General features: G+C 49.0%; 2 protein-coding genes across 2 annotated transcripts in view; both read left to right on the plus strand.

Annotated features, from left to right (window-relative positions):
* LOC117977588 (tubulin beta-8 chain-like) overlaps nucleotides 1-4,925 on the plus strand; it is a 122,121-nt gene extending 117,196 nt beyond the window's left edge. The window contains 1 exon segment of the mRNA XM_055106589.1: nucleotides 2-4,925. Within this exon segment, the coding sequence (XP_054962564.1) occupies nucleotides 2-993 (992 nt within the window). The 3' untranslated portion in view covers nucleotides 994-4,925.
* A 2,248-nt stretch (nucleotides 4,926-7,173) lies between these two features.
* The window catches only part of LOC117980851 (fibrous sheath CABYR-binding protein-like), an 85,978-nt gene continuing 79,328 nt past the window's right edge, over nucleotides 7,174-13,823 (plus strand). The window contains exon 1 of the mRNA XM_063601717.1: nucleotides 7,174-11,589. The gene's annotated coding sequence lies outside the window, so the exon portion shown is untranslated. The remainder of the gene's footprint in view (nucleotides 11,590-13,823) is intronic.

Consider the following 13,823-nt stretch of genomic DNA (forward strand, 5'->3'; position numbering starts at 1 on the left):
CAGGAGGCTGAGAGCTGTGACTGCCTGCAGGGTTTCCAGCTGACCCACTCCCTGGGTGGGGGGACTGGGTCTGGGATGGGTACCCTTCTCATTAGTAAGATCCGGGAGGAGTACCCAGACAGGATCATAAACACATTGAGCGTCCTGCCCTCGCCCAAGGTGTCAGACACCGTGGTGGAGCCCTACAACGCCACCCTCTCAGTCCACCAGCTCATGGAAAACACGGATGAGACCTTCTGTATAGACAACGAAGCGCTATATGACATATGTTCCAAGACCCTAAAACTGCCCACACCCACCTATGGTGACCTGAACCACCTGGTGTCTGCTACCATGAGTGGGGTCACCATGTGCCTGCGCTTCCCGGGCCAGCTGAATGCTGACCTGCGGAAGCTGGCCGTGAACATGGTTCCGTTTCCCCGGCTGCATTTCTTCATGCCCGGCTTTGCCCCACTGACCAGCCGGGGCAGCCAGCAGTACCGGGCCTTGACTGTGGCTGAGCTTACCCAGCAGATGTTTGATGCTAAGAACATGATGGCTGCCTGTGACCCCCATCACGGCCGCTACCTAACGGCGGCTGCCATTTTCAGGGGTCGCATGCCCATGAGGGAGGTGGATGAACAGATGTTCAACATTCAAGATAAGAACAGCAGCTACTTTGCTGACTGGTTCCCTGACAACGTAAAAACAGCCGTCTGTGACATCCCACCCCGGGGGCTAAAAATGTCGGCCACCTTCATTGGGAATAATACAGCCATCCAGGAACTCTTCACGTGTGTCTCAGAGCAGTTTACAGCAATGTTCAGGCGCAAGGCCTTCCTCCACTGGTACACAGGCGAGGGCATGGATGAGATGGAATTCACCGAGGCCGAGAGCAACATGAACGACCTGGTGCCTGAATATCAGCAATATCAGGACGCCACGGCGGAGGAGGAGGAGGATGAGGAGTATGCCGAGGGAGGAGGTGGCCTAGAACTCTCCTTTTCTAGGTAAAGGGGGGAAGCAGTGTGGATTCTTTCCTGTGTTCTGACAGCCATGTGTCACTATGCGCTTGTTCATTTGTGTCTTCACATCTCCTGCTGCTTTTTAAAGCATTTCTATAGTATGCAGTTTTGACTAATAGTGTTCTCACAGCATCTGGTTTCACCTCCATCTTCCATGGGCCCTCTGGCTACTGCTGCCAGATGCACACAGTTGTCCTGCAAGGCGGAAGCTGTCTGGGCTTATCACATGCCCAGGAACAAGCATTCCAGTGGCTCCAGGAGGGCTCGGCATGGGCTGTGGACATGGCAGGCAGGCTTCACGCAAACTTGGGGATGCCGTGGGCCTTGGGCATCGACGTGGTGGAAAACCTGTTCCTGAAGACAAGCCTTGGCTTATCCCATGTACCAAACTTCTAGGGGACCAGCTGGCCATGTTTCTGGAACTTTAAAAGGGGTCAGTGAACCCTGGTGGACAATGTCCCCAAAGTCCCTCTCGGGGTAGGAATGTGGTCAGACCGCTGGCTCTGAACCAGCAATGAAGGGTGTGCAAGTTGGACCCCAGCCACTCCATCACCACGATGGCCTGGGTGTGATTGTGTGGCCTCATTCTCTTAATGAGGTGGGCATGGGACATCTGGCAGGGACTAGGCAGGAATCGAGCCCAGGGTTTGCTAACATGCACTGAACCCTATGTAGAAGGGGATTAGGTCCTGGGGGCTGCAGATGTGGTTGCTGGGCCTGTGACATGCACTGAACCCTATGTAGAACCCTATGCAGCCCCTTGAAACTTCCCAGGATGGCTGGTTTTGGGGGTTTATCACCTTATTTTTCTCCCTCTGGTTTTAGCCACTGTAGGCCAGTTTGTTCACAGATTTTTACCAACTTTGGCTCATTTCATTACCTTATCAGAGGTGGGAATTCTGAGGTCCCTAAGCCAGAGGCTTTCAGGGATGTGGCTCCCTCTGCCGCCCTGGCAGGGAGGGCGCAGGGGTCCCAGGTGGAGCCTCTGACCTAGAGCCTTTGGCTCTAGAACCTGGAGCCTTACGGCAAGGCTGCCTGTGGATTTGGCATCAGGAAACAACCCAGCCTGGAGCCCAGGCTGCTGGTTATCTGGAGACAGCCTCCCCGTAAGATTTCTCTGAGACAAGAAACAATTATGCAAATTGTCCTAATTCTGTTTTAAAGAATAGAGAGATTGATTGCAGAGACAAACCATTTAGGCAGGCAATGTAGAAGGTGTTTCCACGGCTAATCTGCCTTCAAAGGAGAGGGATTTTGTTTGTAAACTTCAGACCCAGAAAATTGATTGTTCTGTCAAGTTTAGATAATTATCTGTCCTCCCTGAGGCCCTAAGCTTAGCAGAAATGTTCTTTCTCTGAATCAGTACTCAGCTTTGGATCTCTGTTGGGTTCCCTGTGGAGTGCTAAATCAGAGATTCCCCCAAAGCAGTGGATCAGGAGCCTTCCTCCAGCCACAGTGCCCATCCTGCCTGCAGAAGAATGGACAGAGGGATGGGAGGGCTGCAGAGCTGGCACTGTGTCCCTGGAGGGGCTGGTGGGGACTCACTGTTCGGGGGACAGGGGAGGCAGAGTCCACACTCAACTGCTGCGTGGAGATGGGCATGAAGGGCAGGCAGGTCTGGCCTTGGCCTTGCGGTTTGTTTCCATTAAAGACCTTCAAGACCAGAAGGGACCAATAGGGCCGGACTATGCAGGGAGAGAAGAGGTTCTAGGGAACTGAGTTCCGAAGTCTTCGTCTTCTCACTGTGCAATGGGGTTAGCCTATAAAGCAGGCTGCTTGTCCTCGGGAGAGCTCATTGTGGAGAAACATCACTGGACAGAGCCCCTCCTTATCTGCATCAGACTCCTCTGGTCTCCCCGGTTGCCTTTTTCTCTGCCCCTAAGGGCACCTGTCCCTGGAGAGGCTCTCAGGACAGTATCCTGGACACCCCCTGCCTGGACACCCCTTGCCTGGCACCCCTCCTCTCCACAATGTCGTCAGAGAGCTCCACCTGCCCTTCTAGCCCCCTGGTCCAGCACTGCTGGTCATGAGGTTTGGGCCCTGTGACCTGCCCAGATCCAAGCTGTGGGGAAAGTTTGCTGAGACCAGTTTGGGGAACAGAGGGGCCTTGTTGTACCATTTGTTCTGGGCACAGGGGACCTCCTGCATCGTCTATCTCCTCCATGAGATGCTAGTTTCAGGGATTCCTTGGGGACACTGGAGAGCAGGGCTGGCTCAGGCAGGGGCCTGACCATAGTCCAGACAGTGCAGACCCTACCTGAGGTGCCACACGGGCCCTCATCAGTCTTCTCTTCACACAGTGGAGTCACTCCTGTGCCTCCCCTGTCTGCACTCCATTGAGCCGGGAAAGGCCTGCAGTAGCCAATGCCCACATTTGAGTTTCAAATGTGAATATACCCAGGGATTGCAGTTTACCAAAAGATGAAGGAAAAGGCCTCTCCCAGTACTTGGTCAACATTATTCTGTGGTATTTTTCAGATGAAATTAGCATTTAAGCCAGTATACTTTTAGTAAAGCAGATTATGCTCCATAATGTGGGTGGGTCTCATCCAATCAGTTGAAGGCCTTAAAGGAAGAAATACTGACCTCCTAGGGGAAGAGGGAATTCTGCCCCTGGACTCAAGCCACTCTTCCTTGGATTCTAGCCTCTGTAATCACACGAGACAATTCTGGACATCTCCTCCTCTCTTTTCTGTTTCTCTGGAAAACCCTGACTAATGCAATTCTTGTTAAGCTGCTTTTAAGAAGTGTGAAGAAAATATTAAAAAGATGTAACTAAGAATTTTGAGTGGATGATCTAATTATTTCACACTGGCTGAGATCTCCCTGATGTTGACATTGCAATGACACTGTGCACTTCTTGGGGTAAGAAAAAGTGCAGTCTCAGTATCCCTCCCACTAAATAGGCAAATTGCCATTTCCCGAAAAGTCCAGAATAGTAAGTAGGTTGATGAGTAACTCTTGAAGTTACATAAGACAAATCAGTTGCAACAGAGGATCATAAACCCCTCGTGTACGGAAGGAAAACAAGTTTGTCAATGTGCAAACTGTAAGTCTAAGTTCCTACTTCTGTAAAAAGTAGAGTTTCCTCTTCAAAGACTTTCCTTCCCATCTCATTAGAAATAAATAGTAACTTCTCTTAGAAGCAAAATTTATTCAAAGACCTGTGCTAACATTCTTAAATATCTGCTAGCCCTAATAAAGAAATCAATGTACTTTATGTTCTTAGCTCCCACAATTTAGCCTAAATATTTGCCCTGGCATGCTTATACTAGTCCAAGCAAGCTTTAGGTCATTGCCTGTTCCTCTTCTTTATTCGAAGGTGTTTTTACTTTTTTCAGCATTCCACAAGTTACTTCCTCCTTCCTTTGTTCTCCTCTGCCTTTTCCTCTCTAAAAAAGTTCTAAGTTGCTAGCCAATCGGGACAAATACAGAATGTGAGGTCCCATTCCAGCCACTGGAAACTGGACACAGCAGTAGGGTGGATGCGTCAGGTTATAAATGACCCTGTCTCCTTTGCTCAGTATACTCTTGTGGCAAAACTGCTGGTGAGTGTACCCTTTCTGCAGAAATTAAAAAAAAATAAAAATGGCCTTGCTGAGGAAATTAAATTTACATTCAAGTGCTATTTCTTTACCACACTGGGAACAAGCATGTCAAACAATTTCAACCCTGCTGGACCGCATCAAGTGAGGGCCGGGATGGAAAAGCGGCCGTGCCGAGGTGCCCCGGAAGCAGCCTCCGGAGTGTGCGTCAGAGTTTCTGGCCATTTCAGCTAAGACTTTTCTTCTGACAGACTAGAAGTGAAAAAAGAATTATTTACTTTGTTGGGAAATGTGACAAAAGGTTAAAATTCTACTAGTTCATAAAATATTTGAAGCTAACTTTGTTTTTATAAATAAAATTCTATTTACAATTTAAGTTTTAGTTCTCATCCTTGCTGTTATAAAAGTTATTCTAAGTTATGTCAGTCTTTGAGGGTAAATGTACAGTATTTAAAATAGCCTATATTTGGAAAACTGAACAGTGTTTGTTGTCATGATTTTACTTTGTTCTTGACCACATTGGTCCCAGAGAAAGTCAAGGTCTTCACCCACGGATTCAAGATTCTTGTGGCAGCTGCTGAATTCTTTTCCAACAATGCTTGGGCCTCATCAGCGTCATGTTTGTGCACTACCCCAGCCCCAACCACAGACATGGGCAGGAGGAACAGAGCTCTACTGTGTAGCGTCACTGCCAGTAAGAGTCTGGCTCTCCCATGAAGCATTACTCTTCCTCTGCATGTATCTTAGAATTTCAAAAGCCATTTGGCCTCCATTTCTTTAGATTGTGGATAAGATCCATAAACTTGTACTGGGGTCACTGTTCCTCCAGCCTCTTTAGCACGTATCTGCAGTCTCATTTCCAGGCTGTTTCCTCTATGGGCCACTGCCTGCAGAATTCCCAGATGAATCCATTGCCCATTCCCTGTAGCCACATCTCCAAATCCACAGCCGTTCTCAGCAGCTGCCTGCACACTCACATCCCAGAGGTCAAGTTGCCACAGCTGGTGTGTGTTTCCAGCCACTAGGCAACCCCAGGTCTTCATCTGAGCACCCAGGGCCAGAAGTCTCACCCTGTCCCCCATACCATCCCTTCCCAACCAGCCACAGTTTCCTTCCTTCTGTTGCTCACACAGTGCTCTCAGCCCCAGATGCCCTTCCTGACATTTCCTCCCAAGGAAACCCAAGTCCTCCGTCAGGGTCCACCCAAATGTCCACACTCTCTGGTAGCCTGCCCAGCCCCAGAGGCTCCCTTGAGCTCCCTTCCCCCATTAGAGCCTACAGAGGCAGTGCTGCCCAGCAGACATCTCGGCTGGGAGTCAAACAGAGCAAGGCTATTTTGGTCCCTCTCTCCACTCTATGTGACCCTGAAATGTGCCCTGGCCTTAGGAAACATTCAGCTACATCAGAGAACGTGAGTATGCATGTGGTTTGTATAACACAGGCAAGACATGGTTTTTAGATACGTTCAGAATAGATAGTTACAGAGAACAGGTATGTTACATGTGGGAAGGAAGAGACACAAGGGCCAAGAGATACTTAATATGCATGAGGCTCCTGGGCACTAAATGTTCAATTCACAATGTGCCTTTATACAAGAGACACCTAAACATGCAGAACCATGGGGCCTTCGTTCACCACCATTCCTGGTGCCCATTCTGGTCGCATGCGTCCTCTGCCCAAGAAACACGTAGAACCCATGGCAGTGCGACAGCTGCTTCTTGGCAACTCCACCATGATCAGGCACACTTGTCCCATGTCTGTCCCATTGAGCTGGTGTGTGTCATAAGCCCTTCAGCTGTGAGCACTCTTGCCCAGACCTCGGCTCTGGTCCTCGTGGTCACACCTGAGGGGGTGAGGTTGACTAGCAGAGAAAGAAGAGAACCGATGAATGTTGACAGCACAGGAATCAGGTCATACGGCCCTCCCATCTCCTTCCCTCAGCTGCTTGCTGTGTTTTACGAATGGATTTTATAAACCTGTGATTCAAGCATCCTCAGTTGCTTCTCAAGCCTTTCCGCTCCATGAACTCTGGGACAGCTTGCCTGGTACTGCAACTGGAGGACATCATTGCATCCAGAGAGCTTCCCACATGACAGTCTGTGAGCAAGGGACTTCGCCTCCCTGGATGGTGGTTTTCTTTTATGTAAAAGATGTGATCGTAGTCTCTATTTCTCAAGGGTGCTGTGAGAAACACACAGAATAAGTCACGTGAAACTGTGTGGCAGGTAGCGGATGCTCAGTAAAGTGAAGCCTGCCCTTCCCGTAGCCTTTCTCTTCCTCCACTGGGTCTAGACTTCACATTGTCCCATGGTTCGAGATCCTTGGTTCATCCCGAGTCTTATCATCATCCCAGAAGCTTGGAGGGAGCTCCTGGGGAAATCCAGCTTCACGGTCCCACACTGATCACTTCCCCTGGGCATGGCCTGGTAAATGCAGCTCAGATCCGCTCCCCAGGCAAGTCAAGGAAGTTGCTGCCCAGAAACCAAGTGAGGACATTTACAAGAACCGGCAGCAGCAGCGGCAGCGGCAGCGGCAGCGGCAGCGGCAGCGGCAGCGGCAGCGGCAGCGGCAGCGGCAGCGGAAGAGGAAGGAAGAAAGAAGAAAGAAGAAAGAAGAAAGAAGAAAGAAGAAGAAGAAGAAGAAGAAGAAGAAGAAACTGGATTTGCTTTTTCACCAGAGGATCCAGATTTCCCTGTGGCCTCGCAAACAAAAAAGAAGGAAGACGGAGCAGCACAGTCATCCCTTTGTGAAAAAGGCATTCAGGTAACTGAGTGACTCAGCAAGCCTGGGTCTTGGGGAAATTACGAATACCTGGTTGAAGGGCAGTCCTCAGGCAGAGCCCCTGAGACCTGTTGAACTCTAGAGTGTGGGAGCAGAGGAGATTCAGGGCCTGCCCAGGGGCAGTGTCCACAGGGGCAGAGTGCCCCCAGGACTCGCCCTGGCTCAGTTAAGGACTCCCCTCAGGATCTGCAGAGGTGCAAGGCAGGGTGCAGCTCTGCCTGGACTGAGCTGGAAATGCAGCCGTGTGGCTGAAGTGGCCACTTCCTGCTTTCTGTAAAGCAGCCACAGGGACCTGTGAACAGGTAAGACCCTTACTCTTGATTACTGAAGAACTAGAATCCAGGCTCCCTTGACCTTCTCTCCGAAAACCCAGATGACACGAGGACCCTCTCCCAGCTGAAGGGGCAGATTCATGCTTTAGAGTGTGGGGAGTCAGCGTGGGGGCACGTGAGTGTTTAGCTTAGGTGTGGGCCTCACAAAAGAGTCAAAACAAGTCAGCCAGGACTCCAGCAGCCTTCATTGTGTGAGAGATGCCAGCACTGTGGCCACAGCCTGACAGCTGCACAGGCCACATAATGTGTGGGGCCGAGTGGAAAACATGGGTTTTTTTTTGTTGTTGTTGTTGTTCAAAATCATGAGCTTCCAGGGGCGGCAGCAGAACTTTAAACTACTCTGAGGCCCTTCTGAGCACAGGACTTGGTATGACTGCACAGGGATACCCGGCAGGCCAAGTGCAGGGACAGAGCGGTCTGCCCAGAGGCCAGCAGGTCCCCAGTCAGTGTCTGGCACCAGCTCCCTTCATGACCTGGGCTGGCTCAGTTCCACGGGACTCCCAAGGCTGGACGCTTCCCCGGAACATCATCCTCAGGGATTTCCCAACAGGAGCAGCCTCTGGCTTCAGATCTGTCCTTGTTTGACTCATAAATTATCACTCAGACTGAGAAAATTAACACTCAGTGATTCCTGAAAGGGTGCCCAGTGCAATAGATAATTTTCAAAGTGAGTTCATCGGGGGATTTAATAGCCAGGCAATGTCCATTAAAACAGCGACAAACATGGTGAGAAAAGGAAAAGTTCCAACTGGAAACTCATGCTGGCTTGACAGTTGTTCTCAGGGAGCAGAACAGAAGTGGGCATTTTCATTCTGGTTACACCATCAGCGATACCTCCACGGAGCTTCTCAGCTGGTTCCTCCTGGGTCTGGGCCACAGGCCTCCCAGTATTGCCGGTCTCGGAAGACATCTGTGGGCAGGTTCTGTAGAGGGAATCTGAGGCTGTGTGGGATGAGCTGCAGGACCCCATGTGGGGAAAGGCAGGAGGCAGCACCAGCTCCTTCACCAGGACCTGAGGGTACTGTGGCTCATCGGGGGCCATCGAGGACATGGAGACCCTGCACAGTGTTTGAGGAGTCCTGCTACATCAGTTTATTCTGGTTTAGGTGGTTGAGGGGAGACTCAGTGAAGTCTTGGGGGTTCAGGGCTACACTGCCAGCCTCTGGGACAGCAGCCCCAGTGTCCCCCGACCCAGGCCTTGCTCCTCCCTGCTGATGAATGCCCACTCTGCTCCCAGATGCACACCTGTCCTGAAGACACCCGGTTCTCATGCTCTTCTCTGCAGCACCTGAATTGGGCATTCCTGGGTAAAGTAGTTTAAGTTACTTTCACTTTTATCCACCTTGTTTCCGTTATTTCAACCATGCATGTCCCTTGTGTATGTAGGATAAAGGTGTCTAAGAATAAAGGTCCATGATTTAAAGTTTTTTCCTCTTCTTTCCCTGTCCTGACCACCTGATCATAAACTTGTAGAAATAAAGTGGATCTCATGTTGTGTATCTTTCGATGCATCTAGAGAGATGGTTATATTCATATAAATAAACGGGCACATCCAGCACACTATTTCTAGTTGTCGTCTGCTAATAAGTTTACATCTGGTAAATGCCAGTGTTTCATCAAATGGCTGCATTGCACATGAGTCAATCTGTGTGACAAAGAATATGGCAGGCTTTGTACAGCCTTTGTAAAGACATTCTTCAATGCTGCCTTTTAAAATAGAAATGTTAAATCCTGTAACTAATCAACCTATGCCTTGTTAGAGGGCTGACATTTTCAATAATTCCTTTACAAAGGGTAGTGAGATGCATCAGATCCCCCAGTGGCCCCCAAGTAGGGACAGTGACAGTCAGCAGTTCTTTACGGACCTCTGCTCCATGGCAGGTTCTCCGCCGGCCCTGGCTGCGGGCGGCCGTCATCTAACAAGATGCTTCAGTCCATGGGTGGAGGACAAAGGCCTGTGGGCTTGGGGAGCGAGTTCTTTCGTCTCCTACATGACCTTCATCTGCTCGCGTTTCCCACGAAGTGCATCTGGGTTGGAAGGAGATGGTGGTTTCCCACGGAAGTCTGGTCCCTAAGTGACGCCTCTGCTGCCTACATCAGAATCTCCCAGGCTTGCTCCACAATGGTCCCGTCACGTGGTGCAGACTCAGGCGCGGTCTTGTGTGTGCAGAGGCAGGCTTGGTCTTGTGTGCTCTTGATCATGCGCCTAGTCACATCTGTTCTACAGTGTTGCATTCTTCTAATTTCCATGCACATCTTTGCATAGGCGTGTTCCCATTGTTCCCATGCCAATAAGTGGTGTGCAAGGTTCCAGAGTGCGCCAGTATTTCTTTAGTCGGTGTCATGCTGTTGGATATTCAGGTTTTTTAACCTAGTGTAAATAACATTCACATTTCTAAAAACCAGAAGAGTGTTTGTGATTAAGATATCATCTTAGTGGATATTAAATTGCTGCATCTGATTTCATTTCTCTTTCCCAAATAGTCAGTTGTGTGAGCTAGTCTCACTCTGAAACTGCACACTCCCATCCCAGAGGTAGAAAGCGAGATCTCCTGCCTGCATTTCACGGAGCATGTGATTATGGAGGTGTCCAGTCCCAGCAAACAGACCCTACATTCTTTTCCTTCAGTGACTCAGACGCAATATGTGGACAGTCCCAGACAGTATCGCTCCCTCACGTTCATTAACCTCCAGAGATTAAACATCACCTGATACACAGAACTGTGGGCTCCCCATTTGGCTAAGCATCAGGTGCAGCCAGGTTCTTACCTAGGTGCACTTGACAAGGTGCTGCCAGATGCCACCAGCGCAGACAGTCAGCGAGCCCACCTCATGAGAGGGCACATGAGATCCCCAAATGAGAAAGAACTCTAAGGAGCCAAAATCTGCCAAGATGGGTACATTAAAGCTTGCAACTTTGCACGTGAGTGCACCCTCAGACTCAGCCAGTTTATTCTCCTTTGCAGTCCGTTCTGAAAAGTCCAGCCAGATGATGGCTAAAGAGTAGAGAATGGAAGGTGGAAGGCGGTTGCTGCTTGCAGAAGAGGCACGCTGGCAGCATTGGCAGGGAGGAAGAGACTGGAAACTGAGTAGCAGATCCGAGAAACCAAAATGTTCAGCAAATGAGGGCAGGTGGCATGGAGCTACTTCCCTGGGTCCAAGAGCCTAATTACGTTATTGTTCCATAAGTTCATGGCCTGCGGTCATCAGGGAAAATAAAACACTGACTGGGGGTCGGTCTTTTCTGTTTAGAGGAGGCTCCCTGAAACCTCCCCCTCCCGGGTTCAAGCGATTCTCCTGCCTCAGCCTCCCGAGTAACTGGAACTATAGGCGCCCGCCACCACTCCCGGCTAATTTTTTATTTATTTATTTTTTTGTAGAGACGGGGTTTCACCGTGTTAGCCAGGATGGTCTCGATCTGCTGACCTCGCGATCCACCCGCCTCGACCTCCCAAAGTGCTGGGATTACAGGCGTCAGCCACCGCGCCCGGCCTCAGCTGGTTTTTCAAAAGTCATGGCAAGTAATTGTCAGAACAGTGAACTTCGGAGATTCACCGGAGGGGCGAGGCCACAGCTCGACCGCGAGCACCTGAGCATCCTGCACCGCCTGCGACGGCCGTCAGGGGGCGCGATGCCGCCTCACAGAACCTCAAGAGGCGCCCGGGTTCCGGCACAGACGCCCTGCGGCTCCAGGGGGCGGAGCCGAGCCGCCTCCTCAGGACCTACGCAGGAGACGCCTCCATCCCTACAGGGACACCTGAGAGGACCCAGCCTCCTCCTCCTCAGGACCCACTCGGGAGACGCCGCTGGCTCTATAGGAACACCTGGGGACCGTGGCCAGGGACGACCCAGCCTCCTTCTCTTCAGCTCCTCAGGAACGACTGGGGAAGCTGTGGCTTCATGGTCCCCGAGGCTGCCCGAGGAAAGGTGAGGAAAAAGCTTTCTGTCCCGGCTCAGCGTTGAGGAGGCCGCGCTGCCTCGCGCTCCACTTTCTCAAGTTGTATTTATTTTATTTTACAAAGTGGCCCATCATTAAGTGGCTTTGTTATTCATTATTACAGCATACCTGAGTTGTTTCATTTTTTAATTTTTGACCAATATGGGTTTGTTTGGGGTGGATCCGGGACAGAGAAGGGAGAAACCCTGAGGGCAACATGGAGAGCCCCAGGGAGACGCGCACCCCACGACTTGCTTTTATTTGCGCTCCAGTGGCTCGTTTTTCTTAGAGTGTTAAAGTACTTGAAAAATATTGAAGAGCAGATGTAGATGTGAGTTTTCACAACCGTATTTTAAGTGTAAATACTGGACTTTGTCTGTTAAAAGGATTTTAGGTAAAATAAATTTAAGCGGAGTTTATTTCAGCGAAGGAATGGTTCATGAATCACGCAGGAAGCACCAGAACGGAAATCGGCTTGGGGCTTTGAGCTCTTAGGGTGGCCCCTAAGTGAGGCTCCTCAGTGGCTCCAGCTAGGCGACCGCCTGTTATGGGAATGGTTCCCTCAGCGTCCCTAGTCATACAGCCAACTGGCTGCTGAGCTTTTTGGCATTGACTGTGGTTGGTTTGTTAATTTTTTTAAGTCAGTTCAAATGCCTCCAAGTTCGGTTTCTGTTTGCTTAGGGAAGGCCTCAGGCTAACCCCCGCCTTATTTGCTTTAACATGTCAAAACCATAATTTATTTTTCATTTTACTTTCCTGGCATTAATAGAAGTAAATTCACATTTGTGTGTTATTCAGAAAGTCGGTTTAATTGGCAACCTATTTGTGATGGTGCATAAAATAATGTTTTTTAATTATTGGCATCTTAGGTTAGATGAACTATGTTAACTCTCTTAAGCTTTGTTATTAACCCATAACAAGAGTTAAGTTTCTTTTTTTCTCCTAGGCTTTGACCATTTAAAGTACACTCAGGCATCTCGTAACGATGTTATACTTTCTGAGAAATCTATCCTTAGGTGATTTCATCTTTGTGTGAACACTGTAGAGTGTCCTTATAAAACTTAAATGGTGTAGCCCACTCCACACCTAAGTTACATAGTATAGCCTATTGCTCCCAGGCTACGAACCTGTACAGCATGTCTCTGTACTGAATGCTGCAGTCAACTATAACACCATGGTGATTGTAGATTGTGATCCCAGAATATCTGAGACAGGTCTCAGTCAATTTAGAAAGCTTATTTTGCCAAGATTAAGGACACACCCTTGACACAGCCTCAGGAGGTCCTGACGACATGTGTCCAAGGTGGCCAGGGTAGAGCTTGCTTTTGTACATTTTAGGGATAGATGAGACGTGTAAGATATACAGTCATTTGGCCCAGTAAGGCGGGACAACTGGAAGCAGGAAGTGGGGGTGCTTCCAGGTCAGAAGTAGGTTGGAGACAAAAGGTTGCATTCTTTTGAATCCTTGATCAGCCTTCCACTGAATACACAATTTAGTCTGGCTCAATGAATCTGCATTTTTACATAAATAATAGGGCAGAGGAAGCAATCAGATATGCATCTGTCTCAGGTGAGGGATGACTTTGAGTGCTGTCTGTCCTTTGTCCAAAAGGAAATTCTTTGTGGGCAAATTGTGAGTGAGGTATGTAGCTTTTTATCTTTGTAGCTATCTTAGGAATAGAATGAGGGCAGGTTTGCCTGACCGAGCTCCCAGCTTGACTTTTCCCTTGGCTTAGTGATTTGGGGGTCCTGAGATTTATTTTCCTTTCATGGTATCAAAACAGAGAAAAGGTAATGCTTTGAGCCATGAGCTTATGACAAGATGGCCAGGAAGGAATTTTTCAGCTCCATTTTTATCTCATGGGACCACCATCATATGTATGCAATGCATGAGTGTAAAATCACATTTAGTTAAGTCAGCTTACACTAAGCTATGGACCCAGATGGTCCTGGGGCCTTTTTCCACTGGGAGATCTTTAAGGACCTTTCTTAGCTTTTCTATGCTAATTGGTATATTCATAGTTGCCTTATTTCAGTGCCCATTTTGTTAATGTGTATTTTTACTAGGAAATCACCCATTTTTTCTAGGTTTCCAGTTTGATGCAATTATTTGACTTTTAATTTCTCCTCTGTTTTTAGTTTTGTACATAATATTCCTACCTACTTTTGCACTCTTTTTTCCATCAACAATATTTTTAAAAAATACTTTTTAGCTTTTTTTGAA

The sequence above is a fragment of the Pan paniscus genome, chromosome X (assembly GCF_029289425.2).
Source record: "Pan paniscus chromosome X, NHGRI_mPanPan1-v2.0_pri, whole genome shotgun sequence".
NCBI lineage: Eukaryota > Metazoa > Chordata > Mammalia > Primates > Hominidae > Pan > Pan paniscus.